This window comes from Urocampus carinirostris, chromosome 3 (assembly GCF_059441175.1).
Source record: "Urocampus carinirostris isolate Australia breed hairy pipefish chromosome 3, RoL_Ucar_1.0, whole genome shotgun sequence".
Lineage (NCBI taxonomy): Eukaryota > Metazoa > Chordata > Actinopteri > Syngnathiformes > Syngnathidae > Urocampus > Urocampus carinirostris.
In genome coordinates this window covers 35,263,087-35,289,477 of record NC_142351.1, presented here as the reverse complement: position 1 = coordinate 35,289,477, position 26,391 = coordinate 35,263,087, and the positions used below count along the sequence as shown (strand labels likewise).

General features: G+C 38.2%; 1 protein-coding gene across 2 annotated transcripts in view; it reads right to left on the bottom strand.

The window, feature by feature from the left end:
* Positions 1–26,391, bottom strand: part of LOC148369555 (plexin-A1-like) — a 319,574-nt gene that overhangs the window by 259,039 nt on the left and 34,144 nt on the right. For both annotated transcript variants that reach the window (XM_088331618.1, XM_088331619.1), the window contains exon 2: positions 15,560–16,865. In XM_088331618.1, the coding sequence (XP_088187744.1) occupies positions 15,560–16,711 (1,152 nt within the window). In that variant the 5' untranslated portion in view covers positions 16,712–16,865. The remainder of the gene's footprint in view (positions 1–15,559; positions 16,866–26,391) is intronic.

The following is a 26,391-nucleotide window of genomic DNA, read 5'->3' as shown; positions in this document are numbered from 1 at the left end:
ATCTTATTAATCTTATGTACATATTTCTAAATTCAATTACTATTAAAATGTATTTTAAGCGAGCAAGAAGATCTGTTTTATAGACAAATGGGGTTAACTTGGAGAATTTTGAAAGGCAGGAAATAGTTTAATTTGTTTTTAGTTATTTCTTATGGGGAAAATTCATTCGAGATACGTGAAATCGTTGATGCGAGCTCGAAGGGGCCACAAACTGTTTTGGACCCCTTTTTTTCTACTAATGGCAATGATGAAAATTCCAATTATAATTCTTAAGTGGAAAAAACTTTTCAGGCAGTTTTTCCTTTTTTTACAAAGCTGTGATTGAATTATACAGTTTTTCAACAGGTTATGTTCTTTTGATTAATGGTATCAAAAGTGGGTTTATTGCGTACAGCAGTATATATATATTTGTCCCAAAAATAATTGCAAACTTGCAACCTGCACCACTCAAAAGGACCGCTCCATTGCCTTGCAAAAGCGCCAGGCTTGCCATGTTTTAGAATAGAACCATGCTTTGTACATAATACATAGAGGATGTAATTATTTTTGCATATGTAGTTTCATAGTTACCTCAAACTGGGGTATCGTTAAACGGCCCGACAGCGAAAACATTTGTCGAAATGGTGGAAAATGAAAACCGCTGGAGAAAATTTCAGTATTTATTTTGCAGCTTGATGCTTGATTGTATTCAACGGTTTCTGTGCATGTTTAAATAGTTACAAACACTTTATTCTTTACTTTTTCTTGATTTTGTTCGACTTTAGTTTTAAACTATAAGTATTATTGAGTTGCAAAATTGTAAAATACATCACAAGGATAAAAGTAATAAAAAATTAGATACTATTATAAAAAGGATATGGTTGTCTCAATGTAACGTATTACAGCAAATCAAAGTCCCTAGAAGGACGGCTTAGTGCCTTCAATGCTAATATATTCGACCTAAAGGACAGCAATTATATCGCCCCAAAATTGAAAAAAAGTCCTAAAGAGATGAAAGTCCCAAACATCACGGAAGCCAAATTGTGCCGTAAACCAAAGCAGATGACGGATGCCCGTCCGAGCATGGTAGACGTAATCTGTGTTAAACCATTCCTGACAGCGCTAATCCAATTACAACAGGCCACTACGGGAGCTCACCAAAGAGTGCGATCCTCAATTCTGCCATCCCAAAAATGTTTGCAAAGTGGATTTTAACACAACGTTGCAGCGTTGAATTGTATTTATTTAAATATGTCAAATTATTCTGCGGGTACTTTGAAAAGAGGCAGTTTTGGTGCAATTTTTCGTCCTTTTATCTTGACAATTTGACAGCATTGTGGATTGTGACCGGACCGATTTTGTTCTTGTAGGCCATAAGAAAGTTTGGACTTATTTATGTCAAATGAAAAAAATGCATTATTAGTAGCATGCACATATGAACACTAGGTGGTGCTTCATATCTGCTCCCTGCCCTCTGTCAGAATAAAAGTGGACCCACTTTAGTTTTTTTAACTTTAGAAGTAATAAACATTTTACCAAGGTCCATTTAGGCTGACATGGTGTCAGAAAAGTTACATAACTAACCAACATCTGCAAAAGTTTGGTTGCCGCAATGTAGGACTTTTCCTGAACTGCACAAAACTGAGCCTAATCTCTCCACATATGTCCCTAATTATCCTAAGCATTTAAATTGACTGCTCAACTAGACATCGGGTAGGGTCATGTGCGTTTTCACTGCCATTTCCACCAGCATCTCCGCTCCCATTAACACATCAGGTTTGTTTTTTGTTTTTTCCTTTTGGTTTGGACTCTTAGTTGTTTTGAAACCTTGTTTGTTTTTGTTAGTTTGTTCCTTGTTTTTGTCATTAACCACGCTTCTTTATTTGGCATGTCTGCCTCTGTTCTCATTTCCTGGCATTTGTTAATCCATTTATTGGTTATTCGCAAATCCCACACAGGAAGACTGGAATTTAACCTGGGACCTCGGAACTGTGGGGTGGTTGTGCTATACAGTCTTCCAGCATGCTGCCCTTATTGAAGTCAAATTGCATTAAATCTTTGCATATTAAAACTTATTGTTTACATATTAACTTTCAAATTTCAACAGGTAATGCACACATGAGCAAAATGTATTCTTCCCTGTTCTGAGTACTCACTCCACAATATATCCATGCACTTTATTGAAAAGGAAAAGTTTAAATTAACAAAGACTGTAGCGTTGATGTATTTGACACATGAGGATAGTGTGAAGAAGTGTGTTCTCCCTGGTAGTTTAGATGACAGTGCCCAATCTTTCAAAATAACTTATTCAATGGTGATGATAGTATTAGAAAAATGACAAACAAAATACACATTTAGCACACAAAAAAGTAGAAATGTATTGAAAAAAGATGATTATGAATTATTGTTATGGTCATTGTGGCTATAGGTAGAATGTTCAGACTTACATTTGGACCAAAGAATGTATATAATAGCCTACACGTTACTCGTCACACATTATCAAATAGTTTAAGAATTTCAGAAAAGGACAAGCAGAAGAAAATGGATGAAGAAAAGATCATATTTTTGTTTATTAAGTTGTATATTGATAGAGTAATACAACACGTTTGCTATGTTCCACCTAAAATGATTTATTTATGGCCCTAAGCTTCAAAATACTCAAAATCCACAACAGACTGACGCTTTTGCAGCCAATAGTGCCCATTAATCCATCCTGCCATGTTCTCGAGTTAACGAACAACACTGAGCAATAAAAGTGCTTCAAAAAGCTATCCATAAATCCCCCTGCTGTAAATTATTCACAAATTAAGACGACTGCGCAGGAAACACTCAAATCAATCTTAAAGCCAGACATATCATGAAACAAAGACACACGTCACACCAAAAAACATTAGAATGCAGAGAGGTGTGCAGCGTTTTGCTGTGTCATAGTATGAGATCCCTCAAGACAGTTTGCAGAAAACAACACCACCTTAAAAACTATTTTTCTAAAGAACTGTTTGACAAGGAAACCACTCAAACCCATCTCTGATAAAGAAAAAAAAATAAATTACATAAAAGGATTCTATTGCACCGTTGGAATTTTTATCCAAATGTGGCAAGTTGGTTTCTTAAGGGATTTGTCGTTTCGGGGGAGCTGTACCTTCCAATATGAAAACCTCTGTTTACAACTTACTCGTCTTTTAGTAATCCAATATGGCCCCCAAAAAGTTTACAGTTGAAGAATGGTTTTGATTTTGTTTCTGTACTGTGTAGGAAAACCCCACCCTCACGTGTAAGGCCCAGACCTGTGTACTATTCCATGGTTTGAAAAGAGACTTAAGTGACAACCACAAATTTTATGTTGCAGATGGATTTTGCCCCAGTTGACAGGGATAAGATCTGAAGCAGACCATTACCTTAGAATTAAGACTGTGAAGATTCCTGGCTTGACAAACTAGATCTGTTTTGGGAAAGGGGCTGCTTCTCTGATGGTGGCTTTATGCAGGAGTTTAACGTATACTAATTGAATTGACAATGTTTCTAGTCCCCACTCAACGTTTACTCAAATGTTGACCAGAGTTTGGCTTTATTTTTATCAGTGACCTGCAGCAAGGGCAGACAGATGAGGCATAACCTCACCTATCATCATGGAAGTATTAAATTAAAAATATATTAAATTGTTAGATTTATTCCGTGTTCAAGTTATTTCTCATTTAACTTGACCAATTTTTTTTTTCTTTTTCAAAATTGCAGAATTTTCACATTATATCATTAAGTAGCATATTACTGTGCTAAGCGTCTGCAGATGCAGAGTGAGCCATGCAATTCCCTTGCGTCATGGAAGAGAGCTAGCGTAAGACCAAAGATTCTGATTTGGCTAACACCTCCGATCCAAACAAGATAACTAGACTTAATATTGGCAAGCTAACAGCAAGCCAAGCTATCTTGTATTTTTTTATTATCTTGTAGCATGTTTTTTTCACTGCCCGGAGATGGCTGGGATGGGCTCCAGCCCCCCCGCGACCCTGATGAGGATAAGCGGTACGGCTGATGAGATGAGATGAGATGTTTTTTTCATAATGGAGGATTACCTATTCATTGTTGCTTTTGTTTAAAGGAGCACTGCATAGACTTCATTTATAAGTTAAGGTACGACAATCAAACATTGTTTTCTATGCTACAGTTTATTTATTGCTTTCATACTCTGCCAATAAAAAATGGATAAAATATAGGTTAATTTATTTGTTAATCTGACCTTGTCTCACTAGACACAAACTTTACTGCATGCCACTAACTGCAAAAAAATTTTTCAATTTTGCTGGTATGAAATTCTGATGTTCACTATTCTTATGAACATATTATTGTTGTGCCTAATATGAAATGTTGAATCACAGCCTGATGTAAAATCAGCCTCTGGGGAGCCATGGTATTCTTCACCTAGAAGGCCTAAAACATGCAATGTTGGTGATCCCTCCTTTACGGTACAAAACAGCTCTAATGAGAATGAAGATTAAAATGAAACTTGAGGGAAAGAACCATAGATGGTAACAAATACCAACTTGTACTCACACATATATAAACATTTATTAGTTGCGAGGAAGTAGGTACACGCAAAAGAGACCGTAATCCTTATCAACAATCCACAATCATATGCTTTAATACAACAAGTAGAAACAAAGGAAATTAATTCATAGCAAATAAGAAAGCAGGATCTAATAATTTGGTCTCGCTTAGTAAAACCCCTTTGGCCTTTCATTTAAAGACACACAAAAGGGAGATAAAGGTATCTCGAAAATAAACACATACAAGAGGTATTGTATCCCCCAGTTGTGAATACATCTCATTTGACATTCTGAGTGTGTAACGTTGCAGCGGCGTCTGTCCGCTTAAAGAGCTGTAGAACTGGATGGCAGCCCACAGCCGGCGAAGGTCACACAACACTTTAACTCCCGGCAGAGCAACACTGGCCTCTTTGCAATAACGAGGCGACATGAGAGGGTAAAAAGGGACAGATCTGCAATTTGACTTCACAGAACCCCAAAAGTCAAATTCCCACAATGTCAGATGTTAAACATTTCCACAAACACTCTTGGGTTGTGGAATGTTGTATTCAGGTCAGGTCAATAAAACACAGTTTCTGTGATGCTCTCAAAAATAATCCTTGTCAAAATGTATAACTTTGATTGATAATTTTAAATAATTTCATAGTGCATTGTAATGCATACTGTAGATGTTGTTTCCACTTTGTTGTGGTTTTGTTAGTGTAATATCACCCAGATTGACTGGAATTAAAGCTTAAACTGACATTTCACCTACAAGTTAAGAATATTACTAGATTTTTTTTCTTTCAATCTTCTCAGCATTGCAAAGATTTGTCCTATGCTTTCTCAGTCTAATGCTGAGGTGAGAATTCATGCGTTTGTTACCTCCCACCTCGATTACTGTAATGTACTACTCTCTGGTCTCCTGATCCCCCGCAATAAAAGTTTGCAACTGGGTACAAAATGGTGCAGCTAAGCTTTTAATAGGACAATAAAGTTTCATCACATTACCACGATTTAGCTGACCTGTACTGGCTATCTCCCCCTTTAAGACATGACTTTAAGGATCTGCTGGTAACATACACATTTTTGCACGGACTTGCCACCTCATATGTGCTCAGAGCCTTTGCCCCCTATGTTGCTGCTTGGGGTTCTTTCTCAGAAAATGATGCTCAGTGATTCCAAGATCCAAGAAAAAATGTGCAGGTTTGAGAGTGTTCTCCATTTGGGCAGTGGTGCTGTGATATGCCCTGCCCTGTGAGATGTGATCTGCCACCTCAGTGGAAATTTGAAAATTGATGCTGAAGACACATGTATATTCTATGGCTTATGAGTGATGTTGACCTCATACTCTTTACCTGCTCAGTAGCCTAGATGGTAGTGTGCCCGCTTTGAGACTGGGAGGTCGCTGGTTCGCGCCTCGACCGAGACATACCTAATTGGTATAATGGCGGCGCCCTCTGGCTGCGGCTGCATCGACTCGCTACAACGGGTCAGGTGTATCGACATTTCGTTCTGTGTACATTGTTACAAAGAATGACAATACAAAGGAAATTATTATTATTATTATTATTGTCTTCTTGTCCTTGAGTAAGAAGTATGAGCCTAGTTGTTGCACAGTGCATGCATTTCAAGCCATCATACCGGCACATAGAGCTGATGTGTGCCATCATCTAAAACCTGATGCATCGGTCAATATTTTGGAGCAAGTTTCTGTCAAATGTGCAAATTCCGTTATGACCCAAAATTAATGTTGATTGTGTCTGTGTATTTTCTGTTGGTGACCCTGCAACATCCATTGCAACCTAGTCATTCTGAAAGTTGAATTACCTCATGTGTGGACCCTTCACAAGGTCTCTCAATTTTTCCTCATCCTGAGGTTTTTGAGTTTTCCCTTGCCCTCAAGTAGGTGTCAGATGTTGTAATGGTAATCTATAAGGTCATTTGAGACTTTTTGTGATCAGGGTCTGTACAAATAAACAAAACTTGACTTATTTTACTGTGATTCACAGAAACATATAAAACACTTTTAGAAGTATGATTTTTGATCATTTTCAAGGACAGACTTTAGAATTTTGATAATGATTTTGACTTATCAGTAAATTGTATTATGAATTTGCCAGACGAATGGTTTGCACATTTACTTTGTGGATGTATGACAACATGTCATGACCAGAACAGGAAACAGGACCCACTTGCGTAACGTTACTCACAGTTTTATTGGGAAGAAGGGAAAGAAGTGCACACATGATCCGGAGATCGCTGGTCGCGGGGTGTAGGTTGCTCAGACGCGGAAGTGGGACTTCCGCGACGAGCGATGGCGGTGTCGGGAACGGAAGAAACGGGTCAGTAGCCGGGGTGGAAGAGCAAAAATGTGGTCGATATCATAAAATGGGTCGTTATTCGGGACGGGAGAAGAGACGTGGTCGAGATCAAACAGATCGTAGTGGTAGAAAAAAAGGAGCAAAAACACAGGACAGGCGAAAAAGGGCTTGCCGTGTAAAAAACGGAGATTCGCAGATGGACCAACAAAAGGGGACTAACAAGACAGAGGTTAAATACTGATAGGGAGCCAATCCGTCAACAAGCTTTAGCTGGCGCCTACGGGCGGAGCCAATTGGGCACCATGGCAAACGTGACAGAAGCTGGTGCCACACGGCAGGGGCCAATTTGGTGCCATGACAACCGTGACACAAGATTTTGGATGCAATCCCGAAATTTTTGACAAAACTGTTTTTAAAGATGAATCAATTTAGCATAAGAATTTTTGCAGCTGCGTGTGAAGCATTATCTTCATTTAAAGCAATGTTTATTCAGCAAACCAAACTGTTAAGAAACTAATCACTGAACCTCACGTTGGCAATGTATCAACCTCTAAAAGGCTGCCTCAGAAAAATGAATATTGTGATAGTTATTTGTTTTTCTAATGTAATTAAAAAAGAAGAAGCAAAATGTCATACATTTTGCATTCATTACAAATCAACAGAACTACTAAAAGCCCTTTATTGTTTGAATAATGCTAATTAAAGCCTACTATTAAAAATGTTCATGATATACTTACAATTTAAAAAAATATATATTTGAGTTTTGGCCATTATCATCAAGATCAAAACTTATAATATTCCAATACTCTAGTTGGTTTCTATTAAATACAGAATGTATGACATGTTGGAGTTTTCAATTGCATTACAGTAATTAAGAACTTTATCACAACATTCTGCATTAGCACATAAACTGCATACAATATTGGAGTGTTTCAATATGTTTTGGTTTTTCCACCTAACAAAAAGGATTACTTTACTCTTTCATTTCAATGGCCTACAGGAAATTATATTTAGCAACAGTATGAATGAACAAGATTGGATGAATACATTTTAAAATATATATACAGGAAAAGATTGTTACACTTTTATTACTAGTGATGGATCATAACAGCGCATCGATGATTGACGTATCAATGCCCGTATATCTCAGGCAAAAACGTTGAGAATGCAGAATGAGTGAAATAATCAAAAATCCAGTGATAAAATGTTTAACTTGACTACTCTAAGGGAGACATACCTAAACCATTAATGGCAACATTTTAATGGAGGGATTGCAAACATGCAATTAAATGAATGCAATTAGCTGAGTGCAGATCCCCCACGTGTAAGTTTTACAACTTACTAGAGAATATATCACCATCATGTGGCAAAACAAAGCAAAAGCTACTTTTATGAATTACTTTTAAAAAACGTGTTTGATGTGCCAAGTGAAAGCTGCCCATCATAATGGAGACAATACGACAGTGAGACATTTCAACCCTCAAAGCACAATATGAATGCATCATAAGCATCTTTACTTCACATAGCCTTCCGTGAGAATGCCTTTATGTGTCCTTGAATATGGAAAACAAAGCCTTATCGCTTTTAGAAACAGTTTTTTTTCCTCTTAAATGTTAACACTGGGACATAGGGAGAGGACAAGGGTTTTTGTTGTTGTTATTTTTTTGTATGGCTTGTAAGTGATGAAATTAAATTGATCTGTCCACCACAAGACTGAAAGTAAAAGATTGATTTTGTCCACCAATATTACACATGCATTATTTTCCTTAGCAGAGTCAAGAGACATTTATTTAATCAGAACTGGTCTTTGCACAGACCACCATTACAACATCCCTTTATCTAAAAGTTACATGAGGACAGGAAAAAGCTCAAAAACCCTAAGCAGTAGGGTTCTTTCCTTGAGAAGGGGTCCCACATGGTAATTCCCCTTCCATGAAGACCAATGCCAGCAACATTAAAATAAATATTAGTAACAAGTGAAATTGTCCCAAAAGTCCACTTCACGACAACGGCAAGCTTTCCACCTCAAAATTGCGGCTGGTGCAGCACAAACTAAAAATTATTTTCACCAAGGCAAATTTTTCCCTGGTGAAAACTAAACTAAAATAGATTAAAATTTCCCTTAATGAAAACTAAGGTTGTTTTTTTTTTTTTTACAAATCCTATATCTAAATTAATCACATATAAAAAATGGGCAAAATGCATCTTTAATATTATTATTATAATATTTTTTCAAGTCAAATGTTTTGTAAACCCATTTTAGATCAGGTAAAATGTCTAACATTATCATCTGACAAAGAGTCTAAAATAATAAAAACATTAGGTTTGAGGAATGGGGGTTAGGCGAGTACTTGAAAGTGACGTCATGATCGCCCCTAGATGTTTTTTTTTTGTTCATCTCATCTCATCAGCTGCACCGCTTATCCTCAGTAGGGTCGCGGGGATGCTGGAGCCCATCCCAGCAATCATCGGGCAGTGGGCAGGGGACACCCTGGACTGGTTGCCAGCCAATCGCAGGGCACACGGGGACAGACAACTCACTCGCTCAGTCACACCTAGGGACAATTTGGACTGTGTAGCATGAAAATGCTGTATCTTAGGGAGTAGAGAAGTTGAAAGCTTTAGGTACTAGGCTTTTGATGTGGCTGCAGTTGGTGGAATGGAGTGTGAGGTATCAAGGAAGCAAGGTTTTGGGTGCTCTGAAGAGAGTGATGAACAACAAGAGTATGAGTATGGATGTTAAGAGGGAACTGTTTGTGAGTGTGATTGTGCCGACTGTGTTGTATGGTGCAGAGACTTGGAGCCTGAATGCAGATTTAAGAAGGAAGTTGAATGTTTTTGAGATGAAGTGTTTGAGGACTATGTTAGGAGTGACAAGATTGGATAGACTGAAAAATGAAATTGTGAGAGACCGAACTGGAGTAATCGTGGAACTGAGGAAGCGTGTTGATAAGAGAGTACTCGGTTGGTTTGGACACATGGAGAGGATAGATGAGGAGCAAATGTTGAAGAGGATCTACAGAGCAGAAGTCAGTAGAAGGAGACCAAGAGGAAGGCCGCGATTGACGTGGATGGATGGTGTTATGAGTGCACTGCAGGAAAGAGGTCTAAATATAATGGAAGCTAGAGCTCTTGTTGGTGATAGAAAGGAGTGGAGAGGTGTTGTGAAAGGATAGTGGGATTGTGGACACGTTCTTAAGAATGGGCTGGGCAGCCGTTTGATGCGGCAGGGGTAAACCGGTGAAAGCTGTCGGGCCCTGCTGTTGAACAAAAGAGTGTGTTGTGTCACCCTGACCCGAGTGACATGGCCGCTTTCTGGTTTCCCATTTCATCTGGAGGGACGAAAGCATGACCAACTTGGGTGCCGAGGTGCCTAACTTGTTTGGGTGTTTGGGCAATTGGGTTGGCCATGGTCCAAAACTTTTTGTGTGTGTTTTATGCAATTTATTTCCCTTTTATTTTCTTTGTTATTGTATGTGTGTGTCTTGCTGTCGGTCACCCCTCTTGAGGGATATGACCAAGGTAGATAGATAGCATGAAAATGGTGAAAGTTGGAAAAGGCCAGCTTCAAGTAGAGAACGGATGCCAACCCAAACTCCAGGAAAGATGAAAAAGAAGAGTTTATTTGAGAGTGTCTAAGTAATACACATACTTGTACATGCATTATGAAAGAGCTGACAGAGGCAGCAAGGTTGACACGAACCAGGAGATGGCGGCCGCGAGTAAAAAAGACTAAAAATGTTGTCTACCTCTTTTAAACTGAACAAATTGAGTTATGTGTATTTTGACATACAAAATGACCATATCAAATAAATAATAGTTGAGTAGGACTACATGTAAAAATACAAATATAAAAAAAACGCTCTTCGTATTCCAACCATGCTGAGTTTGGATTTACTTAAAGAACTACTTTGTAGCATATGTTTTTAAAACAGCACTTCTTGATTGCGTCTGATGGCTGCCGGGTTGGGAGGCAGTGGAGAGTTTTGTCTGACTAATCATGACCTTGTCTACAGAAACAGGCACGCTTGAAAGTTTCCACCTGACACTACGAGAGAGGCACCGAACTGTCATGCTCGGCACTCTCTTCGGGAAGTACTGAACATGCCTTTAAGATGATAAATTCATCACCGGTGCATCCCAGAGCGACACGACCTTGATCGATTGCAGGCAAAACGACAGATGGCCATAAAGGACAATCATGTAACTCTATGCTCATTTGAATAATTGCAAGCACAGAAGTGTGCTTTACACTACAAGGCCGCATAGTGCTTACACATCCCTGGTGGGCTTTGGCTTGGCTTTTATTACTCTATCAGACATGAAATCCTCAAACGTAAATTGATTCATAATAAATTGAGTAAAAATTGTATTACCAGAAAAACACATCCCTATCTTGTTAAGGTTCAAAAGATAAGAACAAACTATTTCGACTGGGTTTGGGATCATTGTTTTTAATTACGGAACCACTTGGTTTAATATGAATACCTGTGTAAAAGATCTTGTATAGTATTTTGTTGAAAGACAATGTTATCCGTTTCTGTCTTTTGCAAAACTATTGTCACACAGGTGAACAAGTGGACTGTTTAACCTTTCAGAATGCACTAAGCAAATCAGTGTTTCTGCCATCTTAAGAAAAAGATAGGAATGACGAGATAATATGCCTTTTTGGATGTCATCTATACCACTGGTGACCAATGTTCCCTCTAATTTTCCACGGGTATGAGCGTTAACACAAAGTCGGTGAGCAATGCTTGAAACAACAGTGAACAGCAATCCCAAGTGTGGCAACTAATCCATTATCCAAGATGTCCAAAACTTGACATCAAGTTACATTTTGCTGAGTTTCCGGCAATGCAAAAATCTTTTTCACTTTTGAATGAATTGACTAATGTATCATTGCAAAGGTTGTACGGCCTACAAACGTCATTTGTTTCCACAACAATTTTTTCACAAGATTTCCATTTCTTTTTTTTCCTGGTATCTTTTGTTGCATAATACTAACATTTTTGGGGGCTTATTTAGTCGGTTGGACGATACAGAACTGTATTTAATCACATTTTTTAGTGGCAGTACAATGTTGGCAACAAGATTGACTTGGTATAATTGGAAATTATTTGAATGCAACACAAACTTTTTCTTTTTCCAGTTTTTTTTTTCTTTTTTTTAAATCCTTTAAAAAAAATTCATTGTGTTTATTTTTTCCTAGCTGTTACTTTTTTGTTTTTGTTTTCTATTTACTTATTTTCCTTTGTTTGTTTCTTTTCTTTTTTCTGGCTTTTTTTCTGAATTTTTCCTTCTTTTTTCTCTTTTATTTCTTTTTTTTTCTCAGCTTTTCACTACTTTTTCATTTTGGTATTTTTTTCTTTTTTGTTCTATTTCCCCCCCTTCTTTAAGTCATTTTGTGCACAGTTTTACATAATATTTGGTCGTGTAGGGATTAAAGAAGCTAAAATAACCTGAAGAGCCGCTTGGGACCCCAAAGAGACAGTTTTTTTTAGCGAGCCGAGCCGAAGAAGCCGGTTCTCGAAAAACTCTACTGACTTTATTCAACTTCGTTCTACTTCGACATTGACATCAAAATACCGCATTTAGAACACAGTGTCAGGGAAACCCGTGTATTTTTACCTTCATGCACTGTAACTTAATTCGCTTCTTAATTAGAAATTTCGAGCCCTGATATTTGCGAGCTGGCTAGATTTTGTTGTGCGCGGAAATTCTGTGGGTAGTGCGTAATTGCGCACACACGCAGCTTAGAGGGAACATTGCGGTGGATAGATTTTCTTGTGCGCTGAGAATGTGCGGGCCGTGCGCGATTGTGCGGGCAATGCGCGATTGTGCACTTGCGCAGCTTAGAGGGAACATTGCTGATGACCATGTCCGAGGCCTTTAGGCAGGGGCTCGGATGTTGCTGGGCGAGTCATATCTAAGACCTAGAACTTTGGTGCCCGTTGCCTCCCTGCTTGGCGCTCGGCATTCGTTGGTATTGAGGGGTTTGGTCACTTAATGACTCTCGACAACAGCTGTCGTGACACATTGGTTCGGTAGAACTATCATTGCAATATTTACCATGGACGATTGTATGTATGTGTATGGAACCAACCCCAGATTGATAAAGCAAAGAAAAAGATGAAGATCCATATCGCTGATGGTCCAGTGTAGGGGTCAGAAACCCTTTTGACTCTAATAGCCATAAAAGCAAAATATTTTTATTAGATTTTGAGAAAGCTGCACCATATATTTTTAGTTTCTTTTGTCTTTTATTAGCATATTTGGTATTGGAGTAATCTAAAAGTAATTGAAAGTAATCCAGTTAAAGTAACCTTACCCAACCCTGTCTATTCTATTCTATTCTATTCTATTCTATTCTATTCTATTCTATTCTTTTATATTCTATTCTATTCTAGTCTATTCTATGTGAGGCCATAAACCAAGGGCATTGGTTGGGGCATTGGCATTTTTATTTCCCAAAGTGGTTGCTTAATGGTGGGAACAAAACAATTCCTCAAAATTGGTGGGTCATGTCCGTCCATACCAAAACTACACCTTTGCCATAAACATTTAGTAACCTTTTTATATAGGTGTTTTTCAAAAGGGTTTTCCAAGAATTCCTGACCAGTAGTAAAAGACAAAGTTATAATCGTCTTGGCAGTTGCTACAGTAAAAGAGAGCGGGTTGAGCAGTAGCTCATTTGCATGAGACAGGACAGCCCCGTTTAAGACACTTGGGAACTGTTCTAATTTGCAGAAAAGAGGCATATTATGAGTTCTTTCTTTTCTCTTCTCTAGCAAAGCTTTTACATTCCCCTGTAACTAATTTACATTCAATCCTTCAAGCTGTTCTCCAAGCGCCATCTCAACAATAATTCAGCAGTAGTACCCTCTTCCCCTTCGATATGCCTCTCTATCACCTTCCTTTCAGTCTCCATCAGTCACTATCAATCCACTCGCCTCTTTCTTAGCGTCAGCTGTTCGGTTTGCATTGTGTTTTCAGATCACATTCGTGCGCCAGATTACACACTAAGTCACTCTTTACCTCATCACTCAGTGCAAAGTCAAGACGAGGTCAGGGCGAGTTGGTGAAAAAGCAGTGGGATGCAGACGGGCCCAAGAGAGGAAAGACTGGCGTTATGTGCAATGATACAGTTAACAATATTCAAACTACAGGATTGTAAGAAGGAAAATGGGGTGGTCGAAACCCGGAAACAGTTGAATGGGACTGATAACAAAAATGAAAGAAATCTTGGTGCAAAAAATAAGGTTGGATTGGTAGACACTAAAGAGAATAGAAGGGAAGGAAGAGCAAAAGAAAGATAGGATGGGGACAGGGAGGTGGAGAGTAGTTCAGAGATTTATAGCAGGCTGTTACAGAGAATCGACTGAATAACAGGAGGTGAGAGCAGCTGAATAATTCATGAGGATACAGGGCACTCATAATGTTCATCTATGAGGAAAGAGGAACACAGGCCATGGCCAAATTCTGGATTGTGTCAAATATTCCTTCTCCTGATTACAGTGGTGTTAATCTATTTTCCGCAATGTCCTGCATTAAACGTACAGCACACAGTTGGGAATTAAACTTGTACGAGAATGAACTTTAACATTTGTCACATTTTTTTTTAAAAGGAGTACTAAGACAGCTATTACTACCCTCATAAGAACTCCAAAACAAACTGTTGTTTAGGTTTGGGATTTCTGTTAGACTTGCTTTACAAATTCAGGAAAAGATGTTTTGCAGTCAATGATTATAAAAACAAACAAAAACCATCTTTTATTTTCTCAAGTTCCGCCTATGTTTGTTGGATATGATATTGCAAAGTATGTTTACTTTTAACTGAAAAATAGGATTGAAATGCCAGGAATCTTTTAACTTGTGGTTTACATGATAAACTAGTATGTAGCTATGAAAGCTAGATCAGACCACTAAAATGCAACTGCACTCAAATGCAACAAATGAAAGAATTCCAGGGTTCCCTTTAATATTTAAACCCTAGAGGCAATGTGCAAATCATTTTTGTTGACATTGGCTTTCTTTTTTAAGAGACCAACAAAATAGTAATCTGATTTCATGAGAAGAATAAGTGACTGCTGTGTTCTTTTAAACAATGTTTAAAAAAGAGGGGTTCCAGACAAAGGAGAGGCATATAAAATACCAGTTAATACAACAAAGTAACGTTTTATTTTTACGTGAAATTAATGAATAGGACACTATCATTATATTTATTCATATCAAAATAAAAAACAATGACAATTTACACACTAATATTGAAAAAACCATCATGTGCAGTTGATTAGGAAAAGTCTACAAAAATGCCAGGGTTATGTGACATAATCCATTGTGATGAGTCTATTAGTTTGGGTTTCTAACAACAACAAATAATTTTCAAAATTATAACCAAATATTCAACTTTATATTCTAGTAGAAAATGTTTTTGAAATGTGTCAACCTAATCATATGAAATAATATCTGTGTTTGTGGTTTTGAACTTGTTTGTGCGCTTCAGGACCAAATATTAATAAAAATAATGGTGACGTTTTTACTATATTTTTCTTTCCCTTGTAAGATTACATAAAAAAGCATTTCAAACACTCTGCTTAGCACTTTGATGGCTTAATTAGAGAGGCATGACCTCTAGTGAGTTGATGCTGGAACATTGAACGACTTGATCAAACAGACACATGTGGACACAGCTGCAAACATGATTCTCCGAATCAGTTAGGGTTCCACACTTACTGAGTTGATGCAGGAGAGCTCCTTGTTGAGCAACCAGGGGAGGGAGAGGATCCCTATTCCGCTGTAGCATGACTGAATCCGTATTTTAATCTTCTCCTTTATCTGTCTCATTGTGAACAGACATAAAGCCGTCTCCTTGGGTGGCTTGGCTCTGTTCTTTTGGCCCTGGGCAAACACAGCAAAAAGAACCTCTTCATGCTCTTGAATCCCAAGCGATTGAGCCAAACGGGACCCCGGCCGAGCCAAATAAGCATCCTGGATCAAGCGATACTCCACTCCGGCCTTAGTGCACCCGATCGGGAACTCGATGTAGGAGTAGAACTTAGGATCGTCAATGCAGAGCCGCACAATCTTTGAGGTAAAAAACTGCTCGCTGCCGGCATCGGGAGATGTGAGTTTCGTGTCCAGTTGAAGAGTTAGATAGTAGACAAACTGCTCACTGTTGAAGCCGTAGATATAATAGATGTCAAATGCCGGGAATTTGGAGAGTGTGTCTGATGGAATTTTCAGCTGAGAGGATACAAACTCATCCTGGTAAACAAAGCTGAACATGTCCGCATTTTCCTCATTGGACATTAATTTGCGGCTGGACAGCGTTGGAAAATACTCCGACTTCCCGTCAATTGGAGTGCCAACAAAAAGTTTCCCGCCCCCGCCAAAGGCATCTTGGGGGATCACCACCCCCGACATTGTGCTTGCCTCAGCAACACTAGATAGATAATGTTCCTTGCGGTGGTGGGGCTCGCCAAGTTTGAACAAATCATCCAGGCGGAGGAACTGGCAAATTCCCTGCGAAGTGCTCCCGCAGGCAATCAAGCGATTGTGGGCATCATCAAGTAGCAGAAGCTTATTGATATTGGGAGTCTGTACAAGTTCGTGAGGACACGACTGGACGCCTGGAGGGGGGTAACAGCGAGGGTTGTCGGTGACGGGACCGGTCACGTGGCTTCGTAGCTTGGTCAGGTTGCTGGATAGCTTGTAGATCCAGTTGACGGCACCCAGGTAAACCTCACCTGACTTGTTATGGACCACCAAATGCGTAAGTCCACCTTCAGGTGGAGAGAAAGACTGGAGATGAGATAAGGGTAAAGAGGAGGAGGGTGTGGATAAGGGGAGTAAGAGAAGAAAAACGGTAATGAAAAGTGAGGGCATGACTGGAGTGGGAATGGAAGCCCAAGAGTCTTGGTGAGCCTCCTTCAGGTGTTGAATTCCCTTCTAGTGGTTTAGGAGGTGGACCCCTCTTCTTTTTTGGGCACTATCTTTTACAACCACATTGCCTGTTCTTCCTCTTGAACTGTGTCCAGTCCTGAAAAAAGGAGGAATACAAACACTGTCAAAGAATATTACAAGATGGACATCCCGAACATGCAGTATACGATAGAAACATTATTATGTCAGCCATTTGTTTTGGATGGATGGATGGATGGATGGATGGATGGATGGATGGATGGATGGATGGATGGATGGATGGAATGATGCATGGATGGACGGATGGATGGATAGATGGAAGGACAGACAAATAGAAACAAAATATTTAAATGATTCAAATTACCTGCCAATATAACTTGTCATTGCATTACTATTCATTTCATTCAGACTATTGTTTTCATGCACTTAAAATTTAGACTAGTCTCAAAGCACTACCTTGTAAATATGTTTGCCTTTTTATCCTAACATTATTATTATATTTTATATTTGTTTTTTTATGTCATTATTGCGTTGCGTGTCCGCGGCACAGTTCTGAGGTAATGGGATCAAATCCAGCCATCAGGCTTCCTGTGCGGTGTTTGCATGTTCTCCTGGTGCTTGCGTGAGTTTCCTCCGGGCACTCACCCACATTCAAAAAGATGCATGTTAATTGGCTAGCCCAAATTCTCCCTAGGTGTGAATGAGGGAGTGAGTTGTCTGTCTCTGTGTGCCCGGTGATTGGCTGGCAACCAGTTCAGGGTGTCACCTGCCCACAGCCTGAAGATAGCTGGGTTGGGCTCCAGCACCCCCGCGACCCTACTAAGGATAAGGGGTGCAGATAATGGAATAATGGAAGCCGTTATTATATTCTGGAGAGCCACATCTAATCTCGTTATAAACAATGCTCACTATAATGTTCTCAACGACAATAAAGACGATTGTAATTCTATTGTAAATTTTAGATGGTATTGGCATGTTCTTATTCAAATGTATTTATTGTAGTTATTGCAATGTATTTGTGTATAAGAACTCAAAGTTTTGAGTCGCGTTTTACATAAGGTTTTACCTGAGTATATAACCGTATTTGTGCAAAATTTTGAGCAGTCGAAAATATCATTAACCACAATCGCAAACGGTTAGGTATAACGGAAATTGAACCTCAGGCGTGGCGATGAGAGCACTGAATCTTAACCACCAGTTATGTAGTTGACAAATTGAAAACCATTATATTTTATCTCATGATCACACTATTTTTGTATTCATGGTACCTGAGACTGTTAGCAAACGGATAAAACAGAAACTTTGTCCTGAAAGATAGAAAGGAACACCAAAAAACACAACAAGGAGAAAAATCTCTTGGGTGTATCTGATGGTGCGTTTAAAGGGCACTAAATAAATTGATTTGAAATTGTATGTTGGTATTGTGTGCGTAGTTTACCTTGTCAATCAATTATCTATAACATTGCTGCACATATTCAACAATGTTTGCCACTTAAAAGGCTTTGGTGAGAAAAAGTGAAACTTTTATACAGATCTTCAATCAAAAACCAGGGATAAGCGTTATACGCGAGTGTGCGTCATACACAAATACATTTTGTGTGTTCTATTTTTAACAGAACGATAACCTTGTCAAGTCATCATGATACCAAACTACTTTTCCTCCTTTGGTATTTGTTACAATTCCACAGTGAAGTGAATTGACTCGTAATACTTGGTAGGAACCAGGCTGGAAATACTGTCAACACAAAAATTAATTTCAAAAGTCTCATGACGCTTCTCAAGTATAACGTTTCACTGCTTCCTATTCTCTAATTCAACACTTTCCTCCCTATACGCTCCCTTCAGACAGTTCACTCGGTCAATAGTGTCTTTCTTCCTCGGTCCAGCCATGATTACAGTGGTCCAGATCGTCGCTCTGTTGCCAATCCCATCAGGACAATACAGACCCTGTTTAGTGTCCCTCACACAAACCCAGTGAAAATGTGAGCAGACTACACATACTCAGTGTTTGTGGTCGGCAGCATCTTTTCACGATCACGCACTGATCCTATCGACTTCATGCTCCTCTCACACGAACCAACTCCATCAGACCCGCATGGGGCATTGTGATACACACACGCTCACTCATCTGTGATAATTTCCCACACACCGCCGCACATTCACAAAAACCTAAAACAAGAGAATAGCTAGTTGAGGAAATATTAAAAAAGACAGCTATTTCCATCGTCTCGTACATGACAAATTCTATAAATAAGTAAAAATGGCGCGCACGTGCAGAGGATGTGAAGAATCGTTTGACAAAACTGGGACAAGAAGATGAAAGGAAAGTAAAAGGTCTATGAAGTGGAACAAAACAAGTTTTTAATTTAAAAGTTGTTCTTTAATGACTGAATTAGACCAAATGAAAAAGTTAGAGATGTGCCTTTGTGAGGACGCTTGGAGAGAAAATAAGACACAAAATCTTGATAGCCTGCATTAATTGTATTAAGTCAGAGAGCAACACATCTTACACAAGTAAGTTGGCTCCAAACTTCAATTAGATTTAAAATGGCTCAAAAAATATGAATAGAATAGGAGTGGACCCCATGACAAGGATAGGTTTTTCTTTTGTGCAGAAGATAAAGAAAATGTGTTAAAGTTATCACCATTTCTATTTTAAATGTTTTACCTGATCATAAACCTTGAACTATTCTTAGAGTGCATGTAAGGACGTATTGCAGTTCACCTGGAACCTTTAAAAATCTGCAGAACTCTTGAAGTCTGTTGGATGTTGATTAATAGCTGCTGACAAGACTTTGACCTTAGAGGAGCGCGTCGATTAATTTATAAATAGCACTCGAGCATGAAGCGTGCATCACCTGCCTACAACAAAAAAACAAGTACCAAAATACTGGCAATGGCCCAAACTACATTCTTAGGAAACTTCAGCTTCAACTTCAAGTCTGTTGTTAAATTTTCTGCATGAATTAAAATTAAAATTGTCTTTATTGTATTTGATATCAATGTAGCAAATTGTTGTTAACAACTAGATTATAAATGGCACTTCATGATAAACAGGTAATAAGGACTTATAAGATGAAAACAACAATAAAAGAAAGCCAGGATAGGTATGCAAAAATATTAACAATAGGCAAGACATGTAATTTTAAGTCTTGTGCGCTTGCTTAGTGTGGTTATAGCCCGGGGGGGGAAATGTCACTGAGCATGTTTGTACTTGTCTTAACTCCTGTGGTGTCCTCATTTTAAGGACTATTTTTGTAATTTTTATACAGCTTACATTGATTTTTTCTTAATGTTTTTTCTAGTTTTGCTACCAATCTAGGAAAACATAATTTAGGGGATTTTTCTGGGTTTTTTACAACACAACAACTACAGGTTTAAGGGACATGTAGTGCGTGCAAAAAGGCAGCAGGTCAAAGAGGTGGTGGTCAGGGTGAGAAGAGTCCTATATGGTACTGTTTGCTCCGCTGTAAGCTGGCAATATCCTCCAGACTGCACAGTGAGCAGCCAATGATTTTCTAGGCTGTGTTGATTACTCTCTTGTTTTTTTCTTTGCTGACGTGCATGATTTGATTCATAGATTATTATTGGTCCATTGTGTGGTGGCTGAAATGGGGCTGGGTGATATGGCCAAGAATTCTGGTGTAATATATTTGACAATATACTAAACCAATCCAACAAATATTTAATTAAATAAACTTTGAAAAAAAAAAAAGGGATCATGGGCAAAAAAAGTCATTTTCTCCGGGTCTAAAAACTGCTAGTTGCAGCTTGTACCTTAGCCAGAATAAAGTATTTTAGTATTTTTTGTGAAATAAAAACATGTACAAAAGTCTCTAATTATTAGGACCAGTGCCGGGTAGATTACAATTAAACTTTACCAAATTTTCAAATTGTTGATTTTCAAAACGCAAAAATTCAGTCCTAAGCTCAAATATGGAATTTGTTCCTGACTTGTACTGTCTTGGCCTCAAAGGAACCACTCTGTTCTCGGTCTTCAGGATGTGAATCACGTGAAGGACCCCTTAAGCTGGCAACACATGATTAGCAGCATGAGAAATAGTTGGCCCTTAACAACGAACCGGGACTAAAAGCTTGCTTGATGCCTCTGTTGTACAACCGCTGTTCATTCTGTATGCATCATTGTGCAAATTTCTCACTTTCACTCAGTAAAAAGACATATTCACCCTATATGAGATTGATCCATCTTATTTAACACCAGACACCTTGCGACAGATGGTATCAAAGTTAAAGCTGAAGACCGGGTCAGATGAGGATCCGCTAGGGAAGCGTGGAAACACTTGAACGTGAGGAGATTTTGATTCAGAATCTATTTTTCAAGCAGCATTTTGACGAGCGGCTAATACGGCTGGATGGAGTCAACTCACAGACACCACTTCTGGCTCTCTGGGCGACAGAGGGAATTTCTTGAATACATCAGCAGTCACATAAGCCAGTGATTTTCAACCACTGTGCCGCGACACACTAGTGTGCCGTGAGAGATCGTCAGGTGTGCCGTGAGAAATGATCCATTGTCACTTTTTAAAATTTTAAATCTTGTAAAACATTTATGAATCATTTTCAGCAAATATTATGTCTTTGTAATTAAACATAATGTTCAGTGTCATTTTATAACATTTTTGGAAAGTGGTGTGCCGCACAATTTTTCAGATTCAAAAAAAGGTTGAAAAACACTGACTCTTTATTTCTTTATTTCTGATGGTAAATTTGAGTGACTATCTAAATTATCTCTAGGAATGACCGTCAGTGTGAATGTTTGTGTTGTTTAAATTCGTCTTGTGATTGACTCATGCTCATATTTTTTATATTCCCAGTTTGGATAGACCCACCAATCCTGATTGTCATAGGCAGTTTACATAAAATATATGAAAAATAAATAACAATGGAATGGAATAGAATAGAATACAAAAGAATAGATGTTAAGCAAAGTGGGAAAGCAAAATAATTCCAGGTCAGGTAATTGATTTTTACACGCACTACATGTCCCTTAAACTTGTTGTTGTTGTAAAATTATGACATTAACCACACATAACCATGGAGCTCAGAATATGCATCATTGCATATAGCGAAGTACATGTGCAATCTCATCATCTGATATTTTCTTATCTATTTTACAAGTTGATTTGTTGAAGCAGCAAAGATGGGGGATTGATCACCCTGGGCTGGGTCGCCTGCGTAAGGGTCTCTGAGTAAGACCCGATGACCTTGGCAGAGTCACTGACAATGTATTCAAGGGGCACCATGGGGTATATTAACTAATAATAGCAAAGTACATGTACAATGTCATTATATGATATTTTGTCATCTATTTTGCAAGTTTAGCCATTTAGTGATATTTCTGGATTCAAAAATCACAGAGAATGTTAAAATGATGTTGTCTAAAATGGATGCAATTATTTTGTCTCATAATTGTATCACTTAAGAAGATAATTTAATATACTGGGACGGCACTCAGGAGAATGCTACAAACTCGTTATTGGCTGGAAAAAATTAATTCTTGTGACATATTACCACACATACACCATAGTTAGCAATATAAAAATAAATAAATTGTAATATGATGGTAGTGAAGCCACACAGAAATATGTTTTGCATATGTTCTCAAAATACAAACTCTTCCATTGTTAGATGTTATAATGGTAATGTGGAATGGACTGTGTTAGCTGGTGTGGGCTGGCGTGGGTTGGTGTACCATGCAGCTGCAACACAGTGGTGCGTTTACAGTAACATTCCAAAAGTTACACATTGACCTTCTGGACATCTGCAGGAGCATAAGAACAAATAAACGCAAGAGAGGTTCGAAATCACGACCCACAAAAGTTATTTATCTTAGTGTAAACTGGCCTAAAGTTTGTTACTGTACCACAGTGTGTTGTTCAAGAATAGGTAAAAATGTGATGGCATAGCTGTTGTTAAAATGACAATTTGTGTTATTAAGTACAGCCGAGTGGTAAAAAAAAAACTTCAATCATTAAAAAAAAACCAATATGAATTTCAATAATAAGAAACAATACATGAATTATCATATAAATGTGGATTCTTTTTAATATCCGTAGGGTAAGAAATTCATATTTTTTCTACATAATATGAGGCTAAAAAAACTTTGTGAAAGGCTTTGCAAAAAATGGGGGAAAAAATGATGTCGCTTGGTCACGTGGAGACTTCGGAGTCTGTTTTTTTCCTTGTACTGTTTAGCACTCATTTTTGATTGCATTACACAATACAGTGACATCTAGTGGTCAGATTTTTCACAGTGTCTCTTTAAGACAACTCTGCTGTCAAACACGGTTTCTTAATATTTATAGCTGTGGTTTTAAGAGTAAAAAAGTATTGGACACATAAGCTGCCTGGTCGTAAAGATTTACTACACAGAAGCAGACCAGCATTTGTTTTTTTCATAAGTTTTGTACTGTACTTGTTACTTAACTGTGCCTTTCTGTCACATGTTCCTTAGTGGGTTTGGCTAAAGATTCAAAAAATAATTTCCGATTAGAAAATTGCTTTCATGTACTGGGCCTAAAGATATCATTTTGACTGATATCATGTGCCTTTGAGTGTATTGTGATCCAATCATTGTGATTAGTTGTAGCAGACTTGTATGAATTTTCAAAATTTAAATAAAATGTATCATTTGACTTTAGATTAAGCACCAAGTTTTTTTCTAACTAAGTATGCACAATAGAATACATATTTTATCTTTTTTTTTGTTTTAACGATGCTTTTGTTTTGTTTTATAATAAATGCCACCTGTAATTTTTTTTCTGGCAGGGCACTTTCACTTCACTTGTAGCGCAAGTGTATTCAGGATCATTTAACAAAATAGGAAACTTGAACACCTACAGATGTTTGGCAGATTATTCTCAATATTTCTTTTTTTATAGTTCAACATAAGCCTAAATGTAAATGTCAATATCGTGGCGATTAATTTTCCTGTGCAAGTCGCACAGTTGACACCTGCACTTAAGAAGCAAGGAATATATTTATCTATACTAAAGTTGAATGGCAAGTTTACACTGAGTAAGAAATTGAAACCCCGCCAGACCCATAAAAGTGTTCACTTACACCCATGATGACAGGTGCACTTACTAATTCGCAGTTCACCGTGTAGTTGAGACTTAATCATTTGTAATCTGAGTGAGCCTCCTCAACAATATGCTCTCTCCTTTTCTGAGACCTGTACCGGCACAGGGATTTAAGGATTTAACAGCTACAGTTGATTCCTGACAGATATTCTATCCCTATGTTTACATTCCATGAAACCTCCATGAAACGACACTTAGTCTGTGCTAGGGTGAATTTTGTAATATGAACATTGTGTGATCACTTTCAAGATGCTTAGCCTTAGTTAAGATATCATAGGCAGATATAACAGATTGTCAAAAATTGCTGCACGGATATGCATCGTTCTGAGATGAACTGCAAATACTTTTAAGACTAGTGCTAAACCAATAAATCAAGTGGTACCACTACTTACAAATGTCACAACATAAACAGGTTTCAGAGATTCATAGTACCTGAAAGGGAAGATATTGCCTCTTGTTACAAAGGTGTTTCAGGATACAAAGTCGCCACTCACAGAGTTCTGCCAGGCAACACAGTGCTTATAAATTTATCTCGGCATGCTCTTCGTGTCCCCTTCCCGCTTTGTAAACGGTCAACTGTACGGTACCAATACAAAGCGCTATCATTCACAATGGACCCCACAAAAGACATGCAGAGTATTAGTGGATAAGGAGAAAGGAAGAGGAAGACACTTTTTTTCGCCATCGAAACAAAGCAAGCAATAATAGAAAAGTATAAAAACACAGTTTAGAGGCAACAAGGAGGAGAACGCAGCCATCATCGTATCAGCCCCAATTAAAGACATTTTGGCAAAATTACATGAAGTCTTGTAATTTGTGGAAAGGGATCACGCCAGAAATGTGTTAACAGGTCGGGCTATCGCTACTTATGATGACGTCTATCTTGCACATTATCGGAGATTGTAAAAAGCAGAGAAAAACCAGACATCATTGGATCGGTTTTTCAAGAAATGTGGGGCAAAAGTCAATGATGATGACCAGTAAGCAAAAAGGCCAGTTTAAAAGTAAAAGGGTACTTTTATTATTTTCCTTTATTATTTAGGTTTTTTTTCCACATTATGTTCCTCTCGGTTTATGTTTATTCAGTGGTAATCTAATTTTAACATGTATTTTTTTCATGTTTTGATGCCCTTTTATGATGTATTTAAAAAATATACTTTTGCGGGGCTTGGAACGAATTAGTGCGTTTACATTCTAAAGGTGTTTCTACTTACAAATGTTTTAGGTTACAAAGCTACGTCCGGATCAAATTAAATTTGTGAGTAAAGGTACCACGGTAATGGCTTTACACTTTAAATTCACGCATAACGGGCAGTGTAGAGTGGCCGTTGGTGTTGTTTGCGTCCTTAATCGAAATGTCAATGGCAACTTTAGTCGATTAAAGTGTTTGTGCCCTTTTATTGTTGCAAACTTTTACATCCAACAACTGGCACTTGCCAGTGCTTCACATCCACTTTTGTGATTTCCAAAACACACAGAATGAACTTGATATTTGGGATTCCATTCTTCTTTTATGTGGGCTTGGAATCCTACACTCTTACTTCTACTCCATGTGTGCATTTGACAGGGGTCCCAAGGCAAATTATGGATCTTGGTTAATGGAGGATATTGAAGGCATGTCATTCGTTTTTTTTCTAGTGGTATGTAATATTTACATTATTGCATATTAGAAAATGTGCTGACCTGTTATAAAAAACTCACAGAAAAAGCGTGGAAAGAAGTTTGTTTGCGTTTAGAATATTAACACACTCATGAGAGTGTGTGGTCTCCAAGACGAAACCCTGCAGCTCAAGCCATTTAGTGAGCCTTTAAATGCTTGAATAGGCCAAAACCACACTTTATCAAAGAATTTGGCGTAGATAGTCAAAGCTGTCTCCCAACCATGAAACAGTAATTTTGCAGTTTAAGAAAATCACAGGGCCTGAGCAATGAACGAGGGAGTAAAGCGGACAAAAAATAGAAATTGTCGGTAAGCGAGACTGGTGAAAAAAAATGAAAAAGGACAACATTTGGCGTTAAGGCGTTAGTAAAAGCAAAAAGAGCATACGACGCCAATAGTCCTAAATAATATAGCACAGAAATCAAGCAGCTACAATGCGCAGGCGTCAGGGATGGATGCTATCCATCTTGATAGTGTAGCTGCATTAGAATGCTGTTTTACTGTGGCGGCGGCAGCGATGGCTGTAAAGTGAGCTGTCAGTACAAATGTTCAGGCGCCATTAGGAGGGCGAAGACGTAAACACACTAATTTGACAATGGCTAGTCTGCAAGACATTGGAGCCGAGGCGCTTCGAACCACCGATATCTTTCTCATTTTACGACATCAGATTAAATCACGAGAGCGGGAGGACGACAAGCTGTATTGTGATATAAATAGCAATAAAAATCTTGCAGATATAAAATGGATGAAGCACTGATATCTACGGGAAGAATTAAGGGGCATAGCAGAGTTGCTGATTACAGTTGCGGGAGACATATTTTGCTCATGTTGTCAAGCTATTTAAAAGCAGTAAATGTATAAATTAACAAGGTTGGGGGTGG